The following is a 23023-nucleotide window of genomic DNA, read 5'->3' as shown; positions in this document are numbered from 1 at the left end:
GGGGGGGGCCCGCTTCTGCCCGACCCGTGCCAAGATGGCGCCGCTGGACCTGGACAAGTACGTGGAGATCGCGCGGCTCTGCAAGTACCTGCCCGAGAACGACCTCAAGGTGCGGCCGCGGCGGCGGGGCCGGGACCGGCCGGGGCGGGCCGGGGCCGGGGTGGGCGCTGCCGGGCGGGCGGCGCCGGTGGTCCCGGCGCTGACCCCGACCCTGCTCCGCTCCGTCCCGCAGCGCCTCTGTGACTATGTCTGTGACCTGCTGCTGGAGGAGTCCAACGTCCAGCCCGTCTCTACGCCCGTCACCGTCTGCGGGGACATCCACGGGCAGGTAAGGCCGGGCCGGGCCGCTCCCGGTGCAGCCCCAGGCCGGAGTCGGTGCCGATGCCCGGTGCCCCCTCACGCCTCTCTCCCCCCGCAGTTCTATGACTTGTGCGAGCTGTTCCGGACCGGCGGGCAGGTCCCCGACACCAACTACATCTTCATGGTAGGTGCGCCGGGCGCGGCGCGGCCCCGCTGGGTTTGACAGGGGCCGGGGCTGAAATCCCGAGGGGCTCCCGAGTTCCGGGCCCCGCCCGGCGCCGGTGTTGGTTCCTGCCCGCCGGGAGCCCCGCGGGGTGAGGCAGAGCGTCCTGCCCTGCCCGGGTGTCCCGGGGTCACGTCAGGACAGCGGAGAGAGGAGTGCCCAGCCCACACCCGACATTCGCAGTGCCCGGAGCCGCCGCGGGTCCCAGCAGGTCCCGGTGCCCTCCAGCGCTGGGTTCCTTTGTGGCAGTGAGGATTTAGAGTGGATGTGTCACTGTGCCCTTTCTCCATGTGCGGCTGTCTCTGCCTTCAGGGGGACTTTGTAGACCGAGGGTATTACAGCCTTGAGACGTTCACGTACCTCCTTGCACTAAAAGCCAAGTGGCCTGACCGTATCACGCTGCTGCGAGGCAACCACGAGAGCAGGCAGATCACCCAGGTGTACGGGTTCTACGGTGAGTGCTGCCTGTGGCTGCAGCTCCTCTGCCTCGGGAAACCCTGGCTTGGCCACAGTGCCCGGGGGCTGGCGGGGACACGGGCTCCAGGGCTGTCCTTTGGTAACATGGTCATTGTGTTTCTGAAATGGAATGTGTTTAAGGCAGATCTTGCTGCTTTTTTCCTCTGGCACGTGGGGTTGCTGCTTGTGTCGTGGTGCCACATTCAGGTACAGGCAGAGCAGGAGGTGCTCGGTCCCTCCTGCTGCTGGTGCTGGCCAGCAGCAGTACCCAGCTCAGGTCTCCTGGCAGGGCTCGTGTGGCACACTTGGGTGTGCAGGTTCTGCTGTCAGTGTTTGCTCTGCCTGTTTCCTCTGATCCACCAGGAATAAAAGCTTTCTCTCCAACAGACGAGTGCCAAACCAAATACGGGAACGCGAACGCCTGGAGATACTGCACCAAAGTCTTTGACATGCTCACAATAGCAGCTGTAAGTGCAAACCCCACGCTAACACGCTGTCCTGATGGGAGCTGGGAGCTGGGGCTCCCCTGGCAGCCATGCTGAGGGTGCTCGTGTCATTCCCCTGCAGTTAATAGACGAGCAGATCCTGTGTGTGCACGGGGGCCTCTCCCCAGACATCAAGACCCTGGACCAGATCCGGACTATTGAGCGCAACCAGGAGATCCCTCACAAAGGCGCCTTCTGCGACCTGGTGTGGTCAGACCCCGAGGACGTGGACACGTGGGCCATCAGCCCCCGTGGGGCGGGCTGGCTCTTCGGGGCCAAGGTCACCAATGAGGTAACTCACTGCTCTCAGGGCCACACGGCCCAGTGTGGGCTGGGGGAGCTGAGGGGCTCAGCTCAGTGTGGGGTTTGGGTGGAGCAAGGGCAATGCAGGATACTGAACTGCCCTGTCACACCTCTGCCAGTAACTCGTGGTGGTGTGGTGGGGAAGCTTGGCTTGTGCCAGCTGGAAAAAATGAGCCACTTGAACCTAAAAGCACAAATTTAACTGCCAGATGTATTAATACCCATCTTGCTTTTGAAAAGTGTGACATGGTGGGACTCACGACTGTCCCTGGGCTCTGTGTGGAATGGTTTCCTAAGGATCTAGGAGAAAAATACCCTTTTTTAAGCAATTCTTGAGTTAATTTTGTTGTGTCTGCACTGAGCAGACTCCTTAGGGCTCTACCCAGTGGCCTCACCAGGCTCGGACCTGGCCAGGCTCAGCCTGCATTGTTGTGTGGCCCTGGCACAGCACGTTCAGGAAGGGCTCAGCCTGGGGACAGCACAGCCCTGCTGCCTGGGTGTCAGCTGTTCCCAGTGCTTGGGTGTTGGCACCTGTATGTCACAGGGTGTCTCAGTGCTGGGTCCCCAGCCCTGCTGTGTTCTCTGTCCTGCTGTGGGGCCAGTCCAGGAGCAGCACAGATGTGGGCAGCGGCGCTCGGGCCACGCTGAGCTGACCTTCCCCCTTCCCTTGCAGTTCGTTCACATCAACAACCTGAAGCTGATCTGCAGAGCACACCAGCTCGTCCACGAAGGATACAAATTCATGTTTGATGAGAAGTTGGTAACGGTATGGTCAGCTCCCAACTACTGCTACCGCTGCGGGAACATCGCGTCCATCATGGTCTTTAAAGATGTAAATACAAGAGAACCAAAGTTATTCCGCGCAGTTCCAGACTCAGAGCGTGTCATTCCTCCCAGGACAACCACGCCGTACTTCCTCTGAGCCCCGCCCGCCTGCTGTCACCTCTCCCTGTCCTGCCCCTTTACAATATACTTTTTATTGAGCACTTTGCTGCTGAAATGCTGCCTCTTGCCTTTTTTATTTTTAAATTATCTAAATTTATTGTGTATTATGGTGTCTGTAGCAAGTTTTTTTTCCCCACCCCTAGATTAATTTCAGAGTATTTGTAATATGTTCTTGAGATTTGTACTACTGCATGTAGTCCTCGCCTAGTCCTGGGTTAGATGAACCGATTCCTTTAACCACCACGCTGCGGGAGCTGCTCGGGCCGCTCTCTTGTTCAGCTTTTTGTTTTTGGTAAGTTTTAAGAAATTTCAGCAGCAAAGTCAGTGCCCGGTGCGCGGCGGGGCCGGGGCTGCCCTTGCTGCGGTCACGGCGCAGGACCGAGCCAGCCTTTTCCGAGTGTTCCGTGGATCCCAATAAAGCGGTCCAAGGGCTGTTCCCCATCCCCGGTTTGTTCCGTTTTCCTCGGGATCCCGATTAAACCCGCGAACTGCTGCAGCGACGGGATTTGTACATTAAAGTCATTGTTCGGATTTTTCCCAGGCTCTGTTGTGTTTTTAGTGGCGGGGCGCGCGGGCCGGGGCGGGGCGCGGCGGCCGCGCGGGTTCCGGTTCCGGCGGGGCCGGCGCCGTTTCCGGCGGGCGCGGGCCGGGCGGCGGGGATGGCGCGGAGCACGCTCTCGTCCCGCTTCCGCCGCCTCGACATCGACCAGTACGACGAGAACCGCTTCGTGGAGGAGCCCGAGGAGGCGGCGGCGGCCGAGCCCGATGCCAGCCCCGAGGTGGAAGCGCTGCTCAGGCAATATCCTTTGGGCCGGGGGGCCGGGGAGTCCCGGGCAGCGGCCGCGATCGCCGCTCGGGCCGGGGCCGCCCGGGAGCCGCGCTGCGCGTCCCGCAGGTCCTGGTTTGAGTCCTTGACCGCCGCCGCACAGGCGAGGCGCTGCGGGCCTTCCACACGGCCATCCGCAGCTCCCCGGGCAACACCAGGAGCCAGGCGATGAAGGTAGGGCCGGGCAGGGCTGCGGGCACAGCGGCACCCGGGCACAGCGGCACCCGCTGCGCTCAGCGAGCCTGTGCTGCATGGGCATCCCCCTGTGTTCGCCCCTTCCTCCTCTAACCCCAGCTCTGCTCACCTCGCTTACAGAAATAACCCAGCCTGGAGCGCGCCCATCTCTTGCCAAACACGAGTCTTGGATCGTTCCCAGCTGTTCTCGTTCTCACATTTCTCTCTTTGCCTTGTCTTCCCAGGAGCAGGCCCAGGGAACGATGCTGAAAGTCCTCACATCTTTTAAAAGCAGTGAAATAGAACAAGCGGTGAATTCCTTAGACAGAAACGGTGTTGATTTGTTAATGAAGTACATTTATAAAGGATTTGAAAAGCCAACAGAAAACAGCAGTGCAATATTACTTCAGTGGCATGAAAAGGTACGTGCTAGGGGCACTCAGCTCAGCCACGCTCGCAGGGTCCTGGCCAGTGCTTTCAGGAGAGAAGCAGGTGGTGGCAGGGCCTCATCCCTGAGGAGCTCAGTGTTTCCTTTCGTCTATGGTCTCTCTGAGCCTGCATTCACAAAGCCTTTGCCTGTATTTCAAACCTTGCCCTCTGCCATGGGGAGAGGGGACCGGGCAGGGAGTTCTCCCTGCAGGGGAAAGCCTCGTGCTGCCCTTGAGATGTCCCGGGAGGGATGGGGCAGCTGCAGCCTCCTCCGGGGCCCAGCTCAGGGGGCTCAGGCTGGCAGTTTGCATCAGCTGAGTCACAGGCTTTAGCAAACCTGTTTGGTTTGCCCAGGAGAGGATTTTGAGGTCTCCAGAGATTCCATTGGGCACCAGCAGGGGCCTCTTGTTTCTGTGGAATGTCAGCTGTGAAATAGGGAGTGTGGGATGTGTTCAGCAGCTGCCTGTGGAGCCTCCTTCCCTGTCTGTGGTGGCTGAGGCACATCCCTGAAGCAGCTGCTGGGTGCCCCTGCCCCCGGGCAGGAATCCAAGTGAGATCTTCCCCCACTGCAGGGGTTTCAGCTGAAGCCCTGGCTGTCAGTGCTCCAAGGAAAACTGATCCCTGGGAATGCTGCAGCTCCCTGTGCAGGGCAGCTGCTGTGAATGCTGCTGTCCTTTTCCCAAGGTGCAGAGCTTTTCCTGCTGTACATAAAGCTGGTGTACCATGACTCCAGTTATTGCTGCTGTCACCAGTTTTGCGAAGCCTTGACAAGGAGGAGGGAATTTCTTGAGACAGTAAAGAACATGTTTCTACTTGTTTTTTTGGTTTTTTTTTCCTGTTGTTTCCACTGAGGTGCTTTCAGGTGAGGTGGGTGGTGCTCCCAGCGTGGGAGGTGACACAGCACCACCCTGACTGGTACTCAGAGCGTGCAGGGACATGAAAGGCATCTCGTCCTCTCTGTTGTGAAAGGAACAAGGCGGGTCTGAGTAGGCAGGGTTTACAGCCTGGTGTTCTGCTTTGTGGCAGTACTGGTAGGATGTGTGGCTTGCTCAGCGCAGAGTCAGCTCAGTGGTAGTACCAGTCTGTCCTCTGGAAAAGGCCTGTGGCAGGTCTGGGAGCTCAGGAGCATTTACCTGTCAAGTCCTGCTCCAGGTGGGTGCTGTGCATTTGTCCAGCCTTGTTCCCCAGTGCCACGTCTCACTCTGCTCTCATACCCTGTGCTCTGTTGGATTGTGGCTCCAAAGTAAATGCCCCACTTCCAGCAGTCAGCTTAAATATTTTTTTCACAATCACCTCAATCTTCTAGACTTCAGAAGGAAACACTGTTCACATTGAGGGACACAAATGAAACTGAAGCGAGCCCCTCCTCCTCTCTCAGGGATACGGGAGGTGGACATTCTGCAACACTGGAGCCCTCGAGATCCAAAAGCTGGTTAGATTGTGGAGAATGACAGTTTCTAGCTTTGGAGAAGAGCCATAGTCCCTTCTGTGGCTGAACTCTTCGGTGTTTGTTCTGTGTGGGGCGTGGTGACTCTGTAACCTCTCTCCTTTCCCACAGGCACTGGCAGTAGGAGGCCTGGGCTCCATAATAAGAGTTCTCACAGCAAGAAAGACTGTGTAAAGACTGTTAACTTGGACAGAGGTGACGGTCAGGTTTGGACTCAGAAGAAGGAATGAGCTGAAATTACACTGGTCCATCTATTAGAGATTGCAATCTACTGAAATCCTACAGTAACCTCCTCTTGGAATGCTTTTAACCTTAAAAGTGGGAAAGAGTAAAGGTATTCCTGCATATTCCGACTATCACATATAGGAGCCAAGACATTCTCCTGCTCCCTTCTTTAACAGGCAGAGAGAAGGCACACTCCTGCCTCCTCTACTGTAAGTGAACAGGTATTTCAGATGCTGCTTTAGCCAGGTGTGGTGATACAAGCTCCCGTGTGTCCTGCTTAGTCCCAAGGTAGCTGTGTCCAGGCTGAGGTCCTGCAGCTGAGGGTGGGAGAAGAGCTCTGGGAATGGTGGCTGAACGTGTGGGTGAAGGACTCTTGGACTCTGGGCTTGGGGTCATGTAAAGTGAAGTGCCTGCTGCATCAATAAAGGTCTTGGATCACGTGAGTTAAATTTATTTTCAGCTAAATTGTAAGTCTGACACTTATTCCAAAGCAGGCCTGCAAAAACCCAGTCCAACCCAGTGTCCACCTTTTAGGACTGCTCCTAACTCCAGCAACTTGGAGAATTTGTCCTCAAATCCAGCTCTGTCCTGGATGTAGGGAGTGAGACCAAGCTCAGCTGTCCCACTCAAGACTTATAAGATGTAGTGAATAGAACACATAGTAAGGACCCTGAGTTTGATTTTTATATTCTTGTCCACGCTAGAAAGTCAAGCAGATACTTCAGGAGTTGTGCTTTAGGTATGAGTGTGTCCTCTGCCCAGGCAGGACGCACTCCTGGATCCATGGCTGTCCCCTGGCCCCTCTGGCAGGGCTCCCTGCCCTTTGGCACCAAGGAGCAGCTGCCTGGGGAGCCCCAGCTCCACCCAGTCCTCACTTCCATCAGCTGCTCAAAGTGCAGCAGCAGCTGGTCCTGGTGGGAGGTGATTTTGGAAGCAGCAGTGGCACAACTCATTGTGACACAACTCCCTCTGAGAGGCCTTGGTGGCACGGCTGGCACACCCATCCTCACCCTGGGCAAAGGTGGGGTTTGGGTCATGGTTTAAAAGTCAATTTAAAATAGTCATAGCATCCCAGGGGAGATAACCAGAACTATAAAAAGAAAGAAATCAAGATTAGGGGTTTGATCCAAAATGTATTGCACCACAAATTTCATAGTGTTTCATCATACAATCCATATTTACAGCATAGAAGGAAAGAAGTCCAATGGTGATAGAAAGGATTATGTATAACCACTGTTCTGAGACAAGGGAAAGTGCATTAGCTTTTTAATACATGTATACACACCAGTCTTGCTCTGATACCTAACGAAAATTCAACACTTAAGAACTAGTTTATGGTAAGTTGATCCTTTATGAGCTTTGGGATCTGAAACTGAAGTTGTTAGTGAATATATAACATAAGATTTTACTTTGTCACTCCGTTCCAGGCTGCCTGTCCTGCTTTCCTTGCTGTTCAGTAACCTTTGAAGCCAGGATCAGCATAAACCCAGCAGACATTCAGCAGGGAGCAGGGGAGTGAGGGAGTCCTGATCCCTGGTCCCACAGAAACAGGGCAAGGCAAAGGGACATTAGAAAGGAAAATATCTCAGAGAATGAAATCTTCCCAGGATTATTCCACCCTGCTGTATCTCAGTAGAGAAACAATTGAAATAAATGTACTTTTTGATTGTCTATTTTCACAGCAGAGCAGGGCTGAACCCTCCCATGCTCTGTCCTGTCTGGAAGTGCCACGAATCTGGTTACTAAAGACTGTTTGGACAGTATCAAAAAATTGTTGGGTTTTCTTGACTTCAGACAAATCCAACCTGTCTCTAAGTGAGGAGCAGCACCTGTGCCCAGTGACAGCTCCTGGGAGTACCTGTGTCTGAGGTGGGGCTGCCTGGGAGACCAGCAGGCTCTGGATCCTCTGGATCAGCACATTCACCTCCTGCTGGAGCTCCACTGGAGAAAGCTTGAATTGCCCTGAATATATTTAACAGAAGAATTGTAAGAGAATTCCCAGAACTGCAGCATGCTCACTGAATTCCATACATGTGCAGATTTTTGGAAACAGGTCTCAGTTTTCAGGAATCACACTTAGTGCTGCTTCCCATTTGGATCCAGATTTTGCAGTGGTGTTAATAACTCTGGGCAAAATTGTGCTTCCAGGGAGGAAGTGCCACCTTGGTCCCCTGTCCTTATTTTATTAAGAAAACAAGCGGCTGGAACCACAACTTGTTCACTAAGAGTTGAATTTTGCCCTCAAACCCCTCATGAGCAGCATTTCTTTTACTGTAATAGTCAGGAGTTAACAGTTAACATATTCATAACAGTTTTTAAGCATCAGTATTTGAAGTACAGAAAACCACAACCAAAGAGGCAGATCCTGGTTATAAGGATTTGTTGCTAGCAGACTTGGAAGAAAAAAAATGAATCAAAATGTTTAGTACCAGCATTCTTCACCCTTTGTAACTAGATTTTTATTTTTTAAAAATAAAAGGTATTTTTCAGTGTGGATTTACAATACCTGGAACTCAGCTTCAAAAATTTAAAATGGTTTCCTACCCCTTTTCCCACTGCTAACAACCCATGGAACAGGCTAATGGATTAGTTTTAAAGGCGACTGAGGATTAGGTACTATAATTAAGACCATTTTAAATATTATTTTTCTTTAAGAAAAGTAAAATCAGACAACTCTAAAGTTGTGCTCTCAAATTAAATAATCAACATGCAGCCTTGAGGGCTGCAGGCCAGGATAAATGCACCTTAAATTACACAGTGATATGAAAAAATGCCAACCATTAGTTAATGTCAGTATTAGAAGGCAAGGCAGAGTTCTTTTTTGGTTAAAGCTCCTGCTCCTGTCCTGTGAAAGGCTTTACAAACCATCCCACTCTAAACACTCTTCTGCCAACACATTTTTCATTGCTGGCTTCCCACAGCCAGACAAGCAGCTTTTCTGTGCCCAGAGTCACTGGACTGCAGCACCCTGGAACAGCAGCTGGAATCAGCATCCCAAGAGACTGAGCTGGCAGCCAGAGAGGTGCTCAGAACCCTCTGGTGCCAGGGACCCAGGAGTGCTGAGCACAAGGAGCTGCTCCCAGTACAGAACCGAGCTGCTCCCGACTCCAGCCCAGAGCTGTTCCAGTCTGTAGTGAAAATGTCTCCTTGCACAGTATTAGTTTTGTAAACAGAGCCAGAAGTTCTTGTACAAAATACTGCAATGACAGTGATTAAGACACACCTGGACCAGTGTGTTCAGCATTCTTTTCACAGAAAGAAGTGCCTGGATACTGCCTGCCACCTTCGGGTTCCCTTAAGGCCACAGAGTCCTTGGGCTCGAGATAGACGGGCGGATGCTGCCTTTGGGGGATGGCTTTGACCCAAACCAGGACATCTAGGACACAACAGCACAGCACACATCACACAGGGTCACACCTCCAAGGGGTGAAAGAAACAACATGGTACACAGCCGTGTTCTCATCATTTGATGGAAAGAGCTATTTATAACTCAGAATGCTCCAGACTCCAGACTGAAGAAGGGGAGGCAGCTTCACACAATCAGATCTGGAAGGAACAGCACCCACTGCCCACAGGTGAAAATGAAGATTATACTTACATATATTCCTTTAAAATAATTTCAAATTAGAACTCTACAGTCATTTAAACACGGTGCCTTTAGTCAGTGTAGCATTATTGCTCCCTGAACCAGATGGTGAGGAAATCTCTTCATCTGCAGACTGAGCATCCCAACTCCTGGGTGGGCAGGGATGATGCAGGACCTGGAGCTGAGGCAGCACTCACTGCTGAACATTCCCTGACCACCACACAGCCAGGGCCAGGCAGATCTCAGCTCATGGAAAGGAGACACAGATCTTGGTGTCTGAGCCCAGTGTCAAAAGGACAAACCCAGAGTTAGGCTCTGCTGTTAAACACTGACTCTGTTTGGGCAAGGAGCTCCCAGCTTTTCCCCTCAGATCAAGCCCACTGTCAAAGCTGTGCTCCAACTCCTCTGAGCACCAGAAAGCTGCTATTTCCCTCACTGAAAGGGACAATTCCTGGCATGCATACGGTCAGCTAACATTTTAATAATAAATTACATTTATTATTCTACCTAACATTTGGAAAAAATATACTTTTCCTAATCTCCCAGCATCTAGGAATTTTAATTGTCTCATTAGAGACCACATATGGCCATATGGCACCTAATGGCACCTTACCTTGTACTCCAGAGTTTCTTTGAGCATGTTTTCTTCCTCTTGTGAAAAATTCAGTAACACAGACACAGCTTTAATGAGATGGAATGCCTGAAAGAAACCACAGAGTTGTGTTCCAAACACGTTGCTGTCACCTATTTTGTTTTATTGCCCCCACTGTACATTTTTTAATTGTAAATTATGGAACTGGCATGAAGTGTCCTTAGGAGGTGACAGGTGGCAATTTCTAGAGAAAGACAGATGTAGAAAGAGAAGGTAACTGGCACCTTTACCTCAGACTCCCTGCAGGACATGAACTTTAGTACAACATGTTTAAGGTACTCGAAGTTTATCTCCCTGGAGTCGTTCAAGTCAGAGTTGTTGGTGACAGTCACAGAAGCATTAGGCACTTCAGAATTTGCACGTAGCTCAGGTACCTCACTGTCAGGCCTTATTTTCTACAGAAAAATAAAAAATCCACAGAGGAAAAGAGAGGTACATTGCAGATGCTGTTAGCTTGACCCTCTGGGTTGAGGATATGTAAAGAGGGTTGTACCCACAGGTGGGTACAAACTGGGCATCAACAGCTCCTCATCCTTCATGGGGTCACAGCAGAGAAGGGTCTCCAGCTGTCCCTACACCCCAGGACAGGAGCTGGCTGATGTCAGTGTTTTGTGTACGTTACCCAAACCAGCACAGAATTGGCTCCATGGTGGAAACTGTCCCTTGGTAATTTTCTCCTATCCCTAACCTGCTCTGAGCCTTTCAAACATGGGCTTTCTTCAGAGTAATTTTCAACATCAGAGCAAAACCAACAATTTTAAAACCTCTGTTAATTTTCTTTTAAATAATTTTCTTTTTTCTTGGAGAGATAAACCATTGCAGAGGATGCAATGGGAGTTAGCAGTCAAGCTTTTGGAATAACAGTGCAAGTACCTGCCAGTAAGTGCCATCTGAAGAGACTGAAAACACACAATCCTTACCAGCTCTTTCTGGAGAGTTTTCTTGAGTTCTGTCATTCTTTGCTGAAGTTGCCTAATCATCTGTAAGCACAGCAAAGGAGAGTTTAACACAGTATTCATTGTCAGGACCCCCAGGTATCTGGAAAAACCCATGATAAACAAATACTGAATAAAATGATAATTAACCAACACTGACAGCTGTGAAGAAGCAACCTGAGAGCCTTGCCTTGCCAGCTGCACACAGCAGCAGGCATGTGACAGGACACTTGGGCTTTCAGGTGACAGCACCGTGGAACTGAACCCAGTTCACTCAGAGAGCTCTGCAGGAAAGCTGTGAATAGTATCACTGGGTGCATCTTTCTGCCAAAATGCATCAGGATTCATGCAGCTCTTGCTGCAGTTTTTATTCATGGTTGGGAGATACTTGTGCAATCCAGAGAAACGCATTTACTCACAACATACTGGATTCAAATGGAACAGGCCTGTCCTTTTAAGGCTGCAGCACAGGCAGCACCAATTACTTGGCTTCCTAATTAAAAGGGGAAAGACTACCAGTTGTTTCTGTTCACCTTGTTTTTCTCAGCAATTTGCTGTTCCAGCTCTCTGTTATCCTTCTGAAGTTGAACAACATCTGCAGCTGCCACCTCTCCATTCTGTTCCACCACAGAGTTTTCTGGAGAAGGCAAATGCTCATTGCTCAAGGCCCTCGTCGATTCCTCCAGCTCTAAAACCTACAAAAATAAACATGGAGAGGTATCATGACATTTGCAGCCCAAGAACAGTCCCCAGGGAGAAAGCCAGGCTTCTTTCTGGTTCTCCAGGCAGGACAGAACTGGGGGGCTCCTGCACACCTCCCTCTTTTCCTGAGAGAATGGATTTGAACTGCACTCACATTTTTCTCATGCTCTCTGGCCAACAGGCACTCCTGTACCTGCAGCTTCAGCTCATCAATTTCTTTTCTTGCTGTTTCCTCTATCTCCACCGCTTGGCTCTGCCTTGCTTCTATGTCCAGCTGTAGCTGATGCACCTGCAGCAAGACAGCTTCATGGTCTGGGAAAGGAGAGACCTGCTTAGTATCAGTGCTGCACATCAGATGGGAGATTCTAATCCATTTGGTCTGCCATGAAGACAGAAAGCCAGGGGAGAAACAGAAAGACAGAAGAGAGACTGTCCAATTGTTAGTGAACAATAAACCATTTTGAAAGTGCTAAAAGATTAAATATGAAAGAGAAATCTAGAAAAATTACAATCTACCAGGCAAGGCCAGAACTAGAGGCTCTACTTGAATTGTTTGGGATGCAGTAGACTCATTTGGTCTAACCTTGACTGAGTTGGTTCAGTTCTTCCTTCTGTTTTAGCAGCAGATCACATTTTTCATCAATCAGCTGGTCTTTCTCCTTTATTAGGGTATTCAGATGTGAAACCTTCAAAGCAGGAAAACAATGAACAGAAGTCATTAAAGATATAAAATAGGAAGAGGTGTTGAAAGTTCCAACATCCTTCAGAGGCCCAGCAGGCATCACCTCCACAATGCTGCCTCAGGAACAAGCACTGAAGTTATTACTGGAAGAGCTAAACCCCACCTGGCTTCTGTGCCACCATCAGACTGTCACAGCCAGCATGTGGCAGCTGCAAGGCCCCTGAGCAAAACAGGAGATGGCCTTAAACCCCTTCTACACAGATCTGGCCCAGCAAGCACAGATCCACAGCAGTGCCAGAAGAATAAAGAAACCAAAAGATGGGACTAACTCCAGTCAAACACGTTCAGTTGACAGTTCCCACTTTAAGCAAACACAAGCTCACATTATCCACTATTTTTTATACAGGAAGAGCAAAACAAGACTTCCTAGAACTGACATTTGGTACTGGATAAAGCTCCTCCCTGTGAGGAAATGTACAATTTTACCACTGCTCTGCTCCAGAGGAACCCAGATGTGACACAGCACTGAAAGGAACTAACCAGAACAAACAGGTTTCTCTCAAAGAAGCTGCCAGATGTCAGAGGCTCCCCATGGCCAGTGCACTGAGACAGTAACACCTCACAGATGACAGGACTCAAACAGTCTCAGGTTTACTGAGGCAACAACTGCTGTCTCACATGCTGTGGGTATGATTCTGACCAAGGGTCTTGCATGTTAGGATAAATAAATCCAAACCTAGTCTGCTCTTTGAGAGGTTGGGATGTCTCAAATACATTTTAAAACAGTCATTATTAACCAACCTGCTGCTGTAATTCCTCTCTCTGTTTCCTTGTTTCTTCCAATGCTTTGGCAATTTCCACACTGACAGTTTCTCTGCTGCTCATCTCATTCTGCAAACCAGAATTAATTGAGAGGTTATGTGAGACAATTAAATCAAGTCAGTCTCTCATCTTTAACCCCAAATCCACTAGGACTACAACTGAAGTGTTCTGACACACTACATTTTCCAAATGAGTTAGGTTTGTTTTACTGACTGCTGCTCTCTGCATATGCAAGAGCAGCACAGAACTGATGTAAGAACCCAAACAAACCCAATGCTTGCAAGATCTTTCAGCTTGAAGTCTCTATTACAAAGAAGTAGCTCCTTGCTACAACAGATCTTTATTCCAATTGTGCATCCAGGAGTAGCTATGAAAAAAATTTCAACCATCTAAAATCACAGTCAAAATTGGATAAACTGTAAACACCCAACTAATTTAACTTTTTGGTTTGAACACTTTAAGTGGAATCTGATGTCGAACCATCCTGTATTCACCACTGCAAACAGGATTTCCAAGCTCTTCACACCCCTGACAATATGGGAATGTATTATTTCTGCCTGATTTAGGCAGACCCAAACATTCTGGTTCAGAAAAGGGTCAGCCCTTTGTAATGCTTCTCCAACATATTTCTGCTGAGTACCAGAGATGATTTACAGCTCCAAGTACCTGCAACCTGAACAGAACAGGCCTCCAAGCACTGAATGTAACCCACAGTGGTGTTCATTGCTCCCCAGCCTCAGCTCTGTCCCAAGACAATGCCAGTTCCCATCCAGCCCTTACCTTTAGCCTGTTCAGTTCAGACTCTTGTTGTTTTAATGAACTCTCATACTCTTCTTTGCTTCCCTTGAGGTTTTCATTTTCCTTTTCCAACTGGCTCTGTAAAATAAAGTGTTTAAATACACAGTACAATTATTCTAATGCTTTGTTTAAACAATTAAACACATCTAATGTTCTGCTCATATTTAGTGCCTCAAAGTATGATATCTTCTGTTATAATGCCAGGAATTAATAAGAACATCCAAACAAGCAAGCTCTACAAGCTGTGCTAAAATCATGTTGTGAAGACTCTCCCAACCCACCAGACAGTTTCTGTACTTACAATCCTGTGCTGAGTTGTTGTTTTCTCCAATTCCCAAGCTTTTTCAAGAGCAGCAATCTGAGACTCCAGCCCAGTAACTTTCTCATCATACTGATGTTTTTCACTTAAAATCTGTTGCTGCAGTTGTTTTCTTTCATCCTCTAGATCAGTTTGCTTAAGAGAATAAAGAAAACCACATTAATAGAATGGTATTTTGACATCATTCTGACAAATGAGGAACACTATTCCTTTGGCAGCAGTGTCATGTACTCACAGACTGGAGTTCAGCAGACAAACAGCAAGAAAACAAACACTTGAATAACAAAACAGAGAAGTGATTGTCTCTGGGGATGCTGAAGACTGATCAGTTACTGGTCAGTGAAACATGCAGGAGACTCACCAGCTTCTGGATCTTCAGATCCTGGTCTGCAGCTGTTTCTTTGCTCTTTTTCAGTGTTTCTGTTGCAATCCGTAGTTTCTCTTCCAGTTCTTTATTCTAAAATTACACCATTAATTAAATTCCTTATCCAATGGCATCTATGTTATTTTAAAAGTTTGCATAGTACAGAGTGGCCCAGGAGGGGAAGGTAAACATTAAATCCCTGAAGCCACAGACATAGAGAGGCTGCCTATTTGACACATGCAGGTTTTAGAAATTCTTCGCCACAGCACTGCCCCAGCAGTGCTTGCACCTGAGTTATTTGTTTCTTACTACAGGGAGGATCTGCACAAAACCTCTGTCTTGACCTCTAGGCCCTCCTCCACTCATGACGTGGGGAGATGCCCAGAGACACTGATCAGTTATTCTCCTTTCAAGACTAAATGTGACTAAATGTGATTAAATGTGCAGTCTCACCTTGGGCAGGGAGTGCAGTGAGGGGAGGAGGCGTAGGGCACAGAGGATGAAAAGAGTGGCAATCTGTGGTGAAATTAGAAACAGCTCACCTGTGTTTCCAGCTGGTTCAGAGCCTGGCTGTGCTGTGTCCTGTCTGTCAGTACCTGCTGCCTGCTCTCCTCCAGCCTCTGCTCAAGAGCAGCTTTCTGAAGGTTACATTGAGGTGAAGAACACGAGCAAGGATGGACAAAGACATAAGTTGGGGGAGTAATAAAAATTTTCCTTCTTATTTCACTTATAAGGTCAAACTAAAATGGGACACAATGTTTTAATATCCCTAGGTAACTTTAAACTGCCTTGAGTTTACTAAGCCAAATCCTTTTGTCACAGCAACACAGGGGTGATGTGACTGTAGGCACCCTGACCAGGGAAAAGCAAACATCCCCAAGACCCATCTGGGGAAACATTGCTCCAGGCTGATTCTGAGCAGGAGCATCAGTGCTTGAGAAAGAGATCAAGAAGCAATGAGAGAAAGGGGATTAACCACAGCTAAGTTTCTGTTTCCAGCTGTTGTTCAGCACTTCTGAGGCTGAGGCTTTCAGCATACAACATTCTGTTTGCACACCTATGTGCAAACAGTTCCCTCCCTGCCCCTTGCCTTTCCAAAGAACAAGGAAAAGCATTCACTGTGCTTGTGAGGATTAATTAGAAAAACTCCCAAATTGTCCCACCTCCTGTGGGGATGGCAGAAAGCTGCTCTCTTCCTTCTAAGCAGTCAGATGCAGTGCCCAAACAGACAATGCAGAAAGGCCAGCACAGACATCTGTGCAGGACCTACACAAACAGGCTCAGTGCAGCCACCCACATGTTCTGCCCAGCACAGTGTGCCAAAACACACTGCCAGGACAAACGTGGCTGTGTGACATCAGTGCATGGGTGAGATGTAATGTAAGACCTAAGAAACCCAAACCAAACAACTCACTAATACTGTACCTCTAAGCAGCCTTTAACTGTGCAATTACCTCTTTGAGCAGCTCCTGCACATGTTCATCTCCTGAGAGATTCCTTTCTAGCTTTTTTTCCAGGGAAGACACCTTTTCCTGCAGCTGTTCAGTAAGTCTATCTCTCTCAGCAAGTTCAAAAGTCATCTGTGAGAATGAGAAATCACAGAATCTTTTTTGTAATGAAGCTTTCAGCTGATCTGTTGCAGTTTGACTTTTGGAAATGCCAATAGAAAGGAAAGTCCTATTTAAAAAGATAATTTAATCCTGGAACACTTTCTGGACACCAAACTTCCAACTACACAAAGCTGTACATTACCCAAGTAATGTGCACACCAGGAGCAGCACGTGCATCTGAAAGCACCTCACCTTTTCCTTCTCCTGCTCATATTCCACCTTCAGAGAGTCATGCTCCACTTGTAACATTTCCAGTCTCTTCTCACAACCAGAACCAGCCACTTGAGCCTAAACATTTTGAGAAATTACTTACTTTGAAACTTAAATTTCCAACACCACATAGCTGATATCTAATCTAACTTCTGCAGACATGGAGCTCTTTGAATCAAATCTCACTTGGCTCAAACTTACATTTTGCAAGTCTACAGAAAGCTGCTGAATGACAGTTTGTAGCTCCTGTTCTCTTAACTCCAGAGCAGTGATCTTATTTTCTGCATTTGTCTCAGCTGTCATTAGTTCATCTCTTCACAGAAAGAGAATAAAAACAAGTGACATAGCATTCCAGAAAAATAATCTTTGGCAGATAATTCTGCTGCTTATGAAAATGGACATCAACAAAATTTTCTTGTGCTAAAACCAGCCACCATCAATCACTGCTTGATTATACATTTTCAAAAAAAAGTGACAGTTAGCATTCAAACTATGAAAAAAGGAAATAATTTACAAAAAGAGTATTACTATCATTGGCTTGGCATTTACATCCCCATGGCCATAGCAGAGGCAAAAATTCAGTCAACTCACTACATATATAAACTCTTCCAAAGAGACAGAAGTGAGCATGAAGTAAAAATACAGGGGAAACACATCCACTGCTCCTGTGGAAGCCTCAGCTCCATACCTGTGAGCCTGCAGCTGCAGGAACTGCTGCTGCAAGTCCTGGAGGTCCCTGCTCAGCCCCGAGGCCTCGGCCCTGGCCTCCTGCAGCTCCGCTCCCGCCTGGCTCAGCTCCTGCGCTCGCGCCTCCAGCTCCTGCTCCGCCCTGCTCAGACACTCTTCCTTTTTCAAAAGCTGAACATTAGAAGATCATCTTTGGCATTACAGATGACCAGTAACACCGATAAACCTTTTCACTGAAACCTGCCTGTTTCACTAATTTGTGGGCTGAATTAAGTGAGATAATAGACTATGTAATACTGTGTTCAGTACCTACTGTTGGGATTTTGACACTAACCAAATCTGTGTACAAGCACAAAGGCTGAAAAAACGTATGCTGGGCTACCACTAACTTAATATCCTAGTAAAAAATTTAGGAAATAAAAAGCTGAAAATATTCTTACCATGTGTTTAACTTTGGCAATTTCCTGCTGCTGAAAGCCCTCCAGTTCATCGATTTCATCTCGTTTTTGGAAAAGGTTCAAACTCTGCTCCCTCATTTCTTGTAACTGTGTTTGAAGCATTTTTTTTTCCTGATAAAGGAACAGAACTAAAGGATATCTGTATGCTCATGTCAAGTTAATGGGAGTTCAGGTAAACTCTCTGAGAAAGAAATCTTGTCTTGCAGCCATACAGCTCCTGATGGTGCTCCATACAGAACTAGAAATCCTTTCAGATTCATGTCACAGTGAAAATTACCAAACTCAACAAAAAAAAAGAAATCTGAATTCATCACAATGCCACCAATGACTACCTAAGCTGAACTCTTAAAAATGGACAATGTTCCACCTTACAGAAGGACAACTTTCCCATCACAACCCATCGTTCTTTACTTCCCCACTGAATAACAAAACCAGAAAGACCTCCCCAAGCATTTGGGCTGGTAACAAAAAGCAAATGATTGGCCTCTCCCACTGAACAAAGACCAAATAATAAAAAGGGCTGAACAGAGTCGAGTTCTGATAGAGCTGGAAGTGTGCAGGATGGTGTTTGCAAATACACACAGAGCTACACTACACCCCCTGAGAAAAACATCCAAGGTTAATTACCTTTTCAACTTGAGCGAGTTTTTCCATCCACTCCTGAACAAGAAAGAAAGAAAGGAGAAAAAAAGATATCAAAATCTATTTGCAGACTTTCAAGGACAGCAATTATGGTTAAAAAAAAAATAAATCAGCAGCAGTACAGTAACAGCCAGTGCTTGAATAAAGGCTGAGGAATCATTCATGCTACCCGAATACATAAGTCTTATGCAAGTAAAATAAATGTGACAACAGGCCTACTGCCATTGAATCTTATCCAAGCACAAGCTTAACCTTTCATTAGGAATTTCTGTGGGCTCTTGTTAAAACCAGTCGGAACAGTCTGAGCAGTGACAAGTCCTGCACCATTCCTGGCACTGAGCTCAGCACTCCCTCCTTCCCTCAACACTGGCACACTCACACACAGGGCTGAACAATTATTTTAATTAATAGTAACACCTGCTTAAAATATCAGGGTCATGAGAGTCTAAAGTCCTGCTCAAGCTCTCTTACCTTGTCCTTTTTTTCCAAGGCCAAAGCCATTCCTTCAGCCATCTTGGCTCGACTGGCCTGATGAGCTTCATTCTGCTCCTGAAACTTCCTCATGGAGGCTATCAACAGAGAACCACCAGCTATATTAAAAACGCATCTTTTAAAATTACTTCTCACTTTCCTGTAAGTTATTTATAACTTTAAAGAGCTTCTTCTGCAAGTAATTAGCCCTGTCTTGACTGTAGCACTAGCGCTGTGCTACTCATTCCCTCACGCTGCTTGCAGGCTGGCAAAGGGCCAAAGCTAACAGCAGACAGGGATACTGCTCCTTGCTGGATTAGAACAAAGCTGCAGGTTTCCAAGAGGTCATTCCTGCATGTGAGCCCCAAATTTGGCAGAGGGAGTACAATAACAACCTTCTTTCAACACACAGCTGCTGCTTTTTATGCTGTAAATAAGGTAACAACTTGTGTTCTAATTGTTCACACTACAGAGGTGCACAGTTTGAAAGGAAATCATTAGCACATCTGTACACCAAACCTCTTTCCTTCCAACCACAGCAATTTTCAACTGAACTGAACAAAAAGGAAAAAAAGAAAAATACATACAATCCTGATGCTTTTCTAATGCATTTTCAAGCTTCTCTTTTATCTTCTGCAGATTTCGGATCTGATCAGCATAATCTTGTGTGAGGAGGGAGAAGAACAGACCAGGAATGGACAGACATTGGGGAAGGACGTTTTTAGGGTAACACAAAAATTTAAAAAAAAGGAAAAAAAAAAAAAGAAGAGAAAAAAGGATGAGTGGCAAATGACAATGATTTTCTCAATCAGAAAATCATTCCTGCTGAGGAAAACTTGGGTGACAACAACAATGATCACAAGCAAATAGCTCTGTACTGTCCACAGGGTTGGCACAAACAGAAGGGCCTGTCCCAGGGGTGTCAGTCACACAGGCAAGAGCAGAACCAGAGAATGAACAACTGTCTCTCCCTTTTCACTTCATCCCAGAACACTGACACATTTCACTCTGCTCAGGAAAGGTGTCTGGCACTGCAGGGTGCAGGGAAGGGTTAATTCATGGCCATTGCATCCATCTGCTCATTGCTGCAGTCCCACAGCACTGCCCTCACCCTCGCTCAGCAGAACTGACCCGGGAGGGAATGTAAACCAAACCAAGTGTACACACACCCTGGAGAGGTTCCTGTACGATGGAGAAGAGGATTTACTCACTGGCTGCCTGCCTGTGTGAGACTCCTGATGCCCAGAGCCTCCCTCTCTTGTGTTAAGCCCCAGCCAGCACTTTTAAGTTTACCTTGTGCAAGCAGATGAGCACTTGGGCCTTTTGAATTCCATGTGAAACAATTTCTGAAGCCTATATTTTCTTGAACTGACCAGAAGCCTGATAAGTCTCCAGAATAAATCAAAATAATCCTTATCTGGCTGTACCCTTCCCTAATTTTCCAAGGCCTCCCATGAGCTTTGGGAAGCAGCAGTGTAACACAGTTCAGCCCAGTCCCTGGTCCCTTCCCTACAACAGGGATGGGGAGCAGTGCCAGCCTTCACTACAGCTTTACAGAACAAGGAATTAGAAAGAAAAAACCCTCAGGACTGTTTTATGTTGAATTCTTTGTTTCTTCTTCATTTCCAAGCCCACTTCTTTAAGGATGGCACTGTGTTACTGTCAGAAAGCTCAAACCCTATCAGAAACAAACTATACACACAAGTGGGGACAGATGCTGTTTGAAACATGGGACAGAAAGCTATCCCAGCTGTTCCAAGCAATCACATAAATGTATTGCTGAAATCAGCAAAGACCCAGTTGCCTCCATAAAAAAATAATGATGCTGGATGCTCCCCTCTTGTCAATCAACAGGGCTGCTACAAATCAATTTTCAAAAGACCCTAACCCCATGGATTTTTAATAAATTAAACCATGTAAATTCAAAGGAAAATGTTTCCTAAAATAACAAGTTTTATATGTATCAGGGCACATACCAGATAGCTTCACCTCCAGTTTTCTAATTTGTTCATTTCTTCTTAACAACTGGGATGAAAGATCCTCTCTGGAGCTGCTCCCATCAGAAGCCTTGGGAGAAAAGCAACACTCTGTAACTTACAAAATTCAGAAGAAGTGATCCTGCCATACATTAGGAATGGGATAATAACCACTCTCCTGCCTAGGAACAGCTCTTGTTTTTCCCATAGAGGGGTAAATTGTACTAGCACAGCAGAATGTGTTAGAAATGCTGAAGGAGAAAACCAGCAAGGCTCAGTAGTGCCAGGCTGCCTGCTCCCCAGAGCACACAGCCTGGGAAGGAGCTGGGGCTGGGACCTGTTTGTCCAAACTGTCACTGAGGAGATGGGGGAATGGAATCACTGAGGGGGAGGAAATCAGGCTCCACAGCACAGGCACCAGGAAAGGTCAAAGAGGGAGTCCTGAAAATCAAAGTAATTAAAAGAGAAGCAGTAATGCTTTTCAGGTGGGATAAACTCACTGATGCCCTGATGCAGCAATTTGTCCACACAAAATCTGCTGCATAACTGACTTATGACGCTCTGGTGGGTTTTGCTCCATAAAAGTCAACAGCAAGAGCAGTTAAATGAATATTGATAAAACGAGTAACTCTTGGGGGTTTTCTGAAGACCACTCAAATTCGTTACTTGTTTTGCCATTTCATTATTTCATTATTTTGTTTTGCCAATTCATTATTTGTTTGCCATTATTTGTTTTCTGTTCTGCAAACTTGCAAGACGGCAAACGGAATTCCTACATGAGAATTTCCTAAGTGCTAAAGAAAAAAAACCTCAGAAAAACACAAGACTAATATATTTCCACAATAAAATGCATCTAAACATTAAGAGCTCCAACTTTCTGCTTGACACAACTGAAATTTCAGCTGAGCTTCAAAAAAAATAATTTAAAGCCCAACTGTGTAAACAAGTTCTTCACTCTGCAGACGCCAAACAGGGACTTGCTGCTGGCTATGCAGTGGGTCCTGCTGGCTCCAGCAGTGGGGTGACACTGCCTTAATCCAGGCTTTCAGAAATGTGACAGCCAGCCATCCAGGGCAGAGGTGCCAGAGCATTCCAGGGTCTCACTTAACCCATGCGCTCCTGGAACTTCACCACTTGTTTAAACAATGTTTTATCGTGGAAGAGAGGAACTACAATGGTTTTGACTGCAAAAACACTGCACACGTTTTCAGCAGAGACATATACAATGTCTCAGGTAGGAAGAGCACTTGGAAGCCCAGAGGTAAAATGAAAACTGTTTACATGGGAATGGAAGCCTCCTGGCAACTACTATGCTTAACAAACGTTTTCTCTTCAATATTTAATTTCACTCAAGCTAATGATGCATTTATGCATTAGGAGATACACTTACAAAGACACCGGAGCACGTTTTCAAATCACACCCTAGACTTTAAATGGTTGTCTGCAAAACCGTAATGAAAACACTGTCAGAGAAAGGAGATTTGAAAGCAAGGTGTAACTCACAAAGTCGTCTCCGGAGTCTGCTCCCACAGACGTGATCGATTCCTTGCTGACAGACCTGGGCATGCGGGCATTTCCTCCGGGCCTGGGAGCCACCGCTGCCTCCTCCGCGATCTTCTTCTTCAATTTGGCAAACATTTTACTGCTCTACAGCCCTGAAATATCCAGGTCCTTCAGAAAGCCACGACCGCCAACGTTAGTACGCTGACACTCTTGTCTAAAGCTTCCAAACGCTGAGACTGAATTCTGAGCCTCATGCACTGGTTTACTGCATCTCCAGCGCCACTGAAGCCCTCAAGGCCTGGCAGTACCTGCAAACCAAACAGAAATGGGTTCCACACTAAAAAATCCCACCGGCATGGATCATTTAAAGGTAACAAACAGAAAGCCTTTTAACATCGCATCTGTTACAGCACGTTAAAAAATCGGGTCTCCCGGAGCAGAATCCGTTAAAGCCCCAAACCAACGGCCCCAAACGGCGGCGGGGCCGGGGCCCGGGGAGCGGGCGGGTCCCCTCAGCTTAGCTCAGCCCAGCCCAGCCCGGCCCGGCCCGGCCCGGCCCGCGGAGGCTGCTCTGCTCCGAGGCACCGAGGGCCTGTCACCGCCGCTCTCCCGCAGCCCCGGCCCGGCTGCCCCCTCTTCTCCCGGTCCTCCGTCCCCTCGCTCCTCACCGCCCATGCCCGGCCGGGCCTCGCCGGTCCCGCGGCCGCCACCGCTTCCCCGGACACCGCCGACCCGGAAGCGCCGCGCGGGGCGGAAGCGGCGCCGGTCCCGCTCCGCCCCCGGTCCCGCTCCG

General features: G+C 47.9%; 3 protein-coding genes across 6 annotated transcripts; 2 read left to right on the top strand and 1 right to left on the bottom strand.

The window, feature by feature from the left end:
* The first annotated feature begins 6 nt into the window (after window positions 1–6).
* On the top strand, window positions 7–3248 carry PPP6C (protein phosphatase 6 catalytic subunit). Of its 2 annotated transcripts, XM_066562739.1 has the most exons (7): window positions 7–109; window positions 233–328; window positions 419–484; window positions 836–977; window positions 1367–1446; window positions 1547–1756; window positions 2441–3248. In XM_066562739.1, exons 1-7 carry the CDS (start codon window positions 35–37, stop codon window positions 2687–2689), a joined length of 918 nt encoding a protein of 305 aa, XP_066418836.1. In that variant the 5' UTR covers window positions 7–34; the 3' UTR covers window positions 2690–3248. The 2 variants fall into 2 exon arrangements, with proteins under 2 accessions (XP_066418836.1, XP_066418835.1); XM_066562738.1 differs by having other exon boundaries at window positions 17–328.
* Window positions 3249–3341: 93 nt separating this feature from the next.
* On the top strand, window positions 3342–6266 carry ARPC5L (actin related protein 2/3 complex subunit 5 like). Its single transcript, XM_066562714.1, has 4 exons — window positions 3342–3511; window positions 3631–3712; window positions 3958–4134; window positions 5700–6266. The coding sequence occupies exons 1-4, from the start codon at window positions 3372–3374 to the stop codon at window positions 5760–5762; spliced, it is 462 nt and encodes a 153-aa protein (XP_066418811.1). The 5' UTR covers window positions 3342–3371; the 3' UTR covers window positions 5763–6266.
* A 660-nt stretch (window positions 6267–6926) lies between these two features.
* Window positions 6927–22974, bottom strand: GOLGA1 (golgin A1). 3 transcript variants are annotated; one of them, XM_066562711.1, is made up of 23 exons: window positions 22899–22974; window positions 22231–22538; window positions 20728–20818; window positions 19339–19413; window positions 18752–18849; window positions 18266–18298; window positions 17621–17749; window positions 17182–17351; window positions 16695–16806; window positions 16476–16571; window positions 16128–16253; window positions 15216–15311; window positions 14671–14766; window positions 14292–14444; window positions 13973–14068; window positions 13172–13261; window positions 12272–12374; window positions 11843–12000; window positions 11520–11681; window positions 10972–11031; window positions 10282–10446; window positions 10013–10099; window positions 6927–9189 (listed from the first exon to the last, which is right to left on the bottom strand). In XM_066562711.1, exons 2-23 carry the CDS (start codon window positions 22363–22365, stop codon window positions 9109–9111), a joined length of 2412 nt encoding a protein of 803 aa, XP_066418808.1. In that variant the 5' UTR covers window positions 22366–22538; window positions 22899–22974; the 3' UTR covers window positions 6927–9108. The 3 variants fall into 3 exon arrangements, with proteins under 3 accessions (XP_066418808.1, XP_066418810.1, XP_066418809.1); XM_066562713.1 differs by having other exon boundaries at window positions 17182–17339; XM_066562712.1 differs by lacking the exon at window positions 22899–22974 and having other exon boundaries at window positions 22231–22544.
* Between the last annotated feature and the right edge of the window lie 49 nt (window positions 22975–23023).

The sequence above is a fragment of the Molothrus aeneus genome, chromosome 19 (genome assembly GCF_037042795.1).
Source record: "Molothrus aeneus isolate 106 chromosome 19, BPBGC_Maene_1.0, whole genome shotgun sequence".
NCBI lineage: Eukaryota > Metazoa > Chordata > Aves > Passeriformes > Icteridae > Molothrus > Molothrus aeneus.
The sequence above is the reverse complement of the archived record's forward strand: the minus strand, read 5'-3'. Positions and strand labels throughout refer to the sequence as shown.

What these genes read in the sequence shown, in the direction of transcription:
- PPP6C (XM_066562738.1), top strand. Translation starts at nt 35, where the DNA reads ATGGCGCCGCTGGACCTGGACAAGTACGTGGAGATCGCGCGGCTCTGC. An exon ending in GCGGGGACATCCACGGGCAG is followed by an intron (nt 329 to 418) that starts GTAAGGCCGGGC and finishes CTCCCCCCGCAG; the next exon opens with TTCTATGACTTGTGCGAGCT. An exon ending in CCAGGTGTACGGGTTCTACG is followed by an intron (nt 978 to 1,366) that starts GTGAGTGCTGCC and finishes TCTCTCCAACAG; the next exon opens with ACGAGTGCCAAACCAAATAC.
- ARPC5L (XM_066562714.1), top strand. Translation starts at nt 3,372, where the DNA reads ATGGCGCGGAGCACGCTCTCGTCCCGCTTCCGCCGCCTCGACATCGAC. An exon ending in GTGGAAGCGCTGCTCAGGCA is followed by an intron (nt 3,512 to 3,630) that starts ATATCCTTTGGG and finishes AGTCCTTGACCG; the next exon opens with CCGCCGCACAGGCGAGGCGC. An exon ending in TACTTCAGTGGCATGAAAAG is followed by an intron (nt 4,135 to 5,699) that starts GTACGTGCTAGG and finishes CCTTTCCCACAG; the next exon opens with GCACTGGCAGTAGGAGGCCT.
- GOLGA1 (XM_066562711.1), bottom strand. Translation starts at nt 22,365, where the DNA reads ATGTTTGCCAAATTGAAGAAGAAGATCGCGGAGGAGGCAGCGGTGGCT. An exon ending in AACTCGCTCAAGTTGAAAAG is followed by an intron (nt 17,750 to 18,265) that starts GTAATTAACCTT and finishes TTCCTTTATCAG; the next exon opens with GAAAAAAAAATGCTTCAAAC. An exon ending in ACTGAACCAACTCAGTCAAG is followed by an intron (nt 12,001 to 12,271) that starts GTTAGACCAAAT and finishes CTCCTTTCCCAG; the next exon opens with ACCATGAAGCTGTCTTGCTG.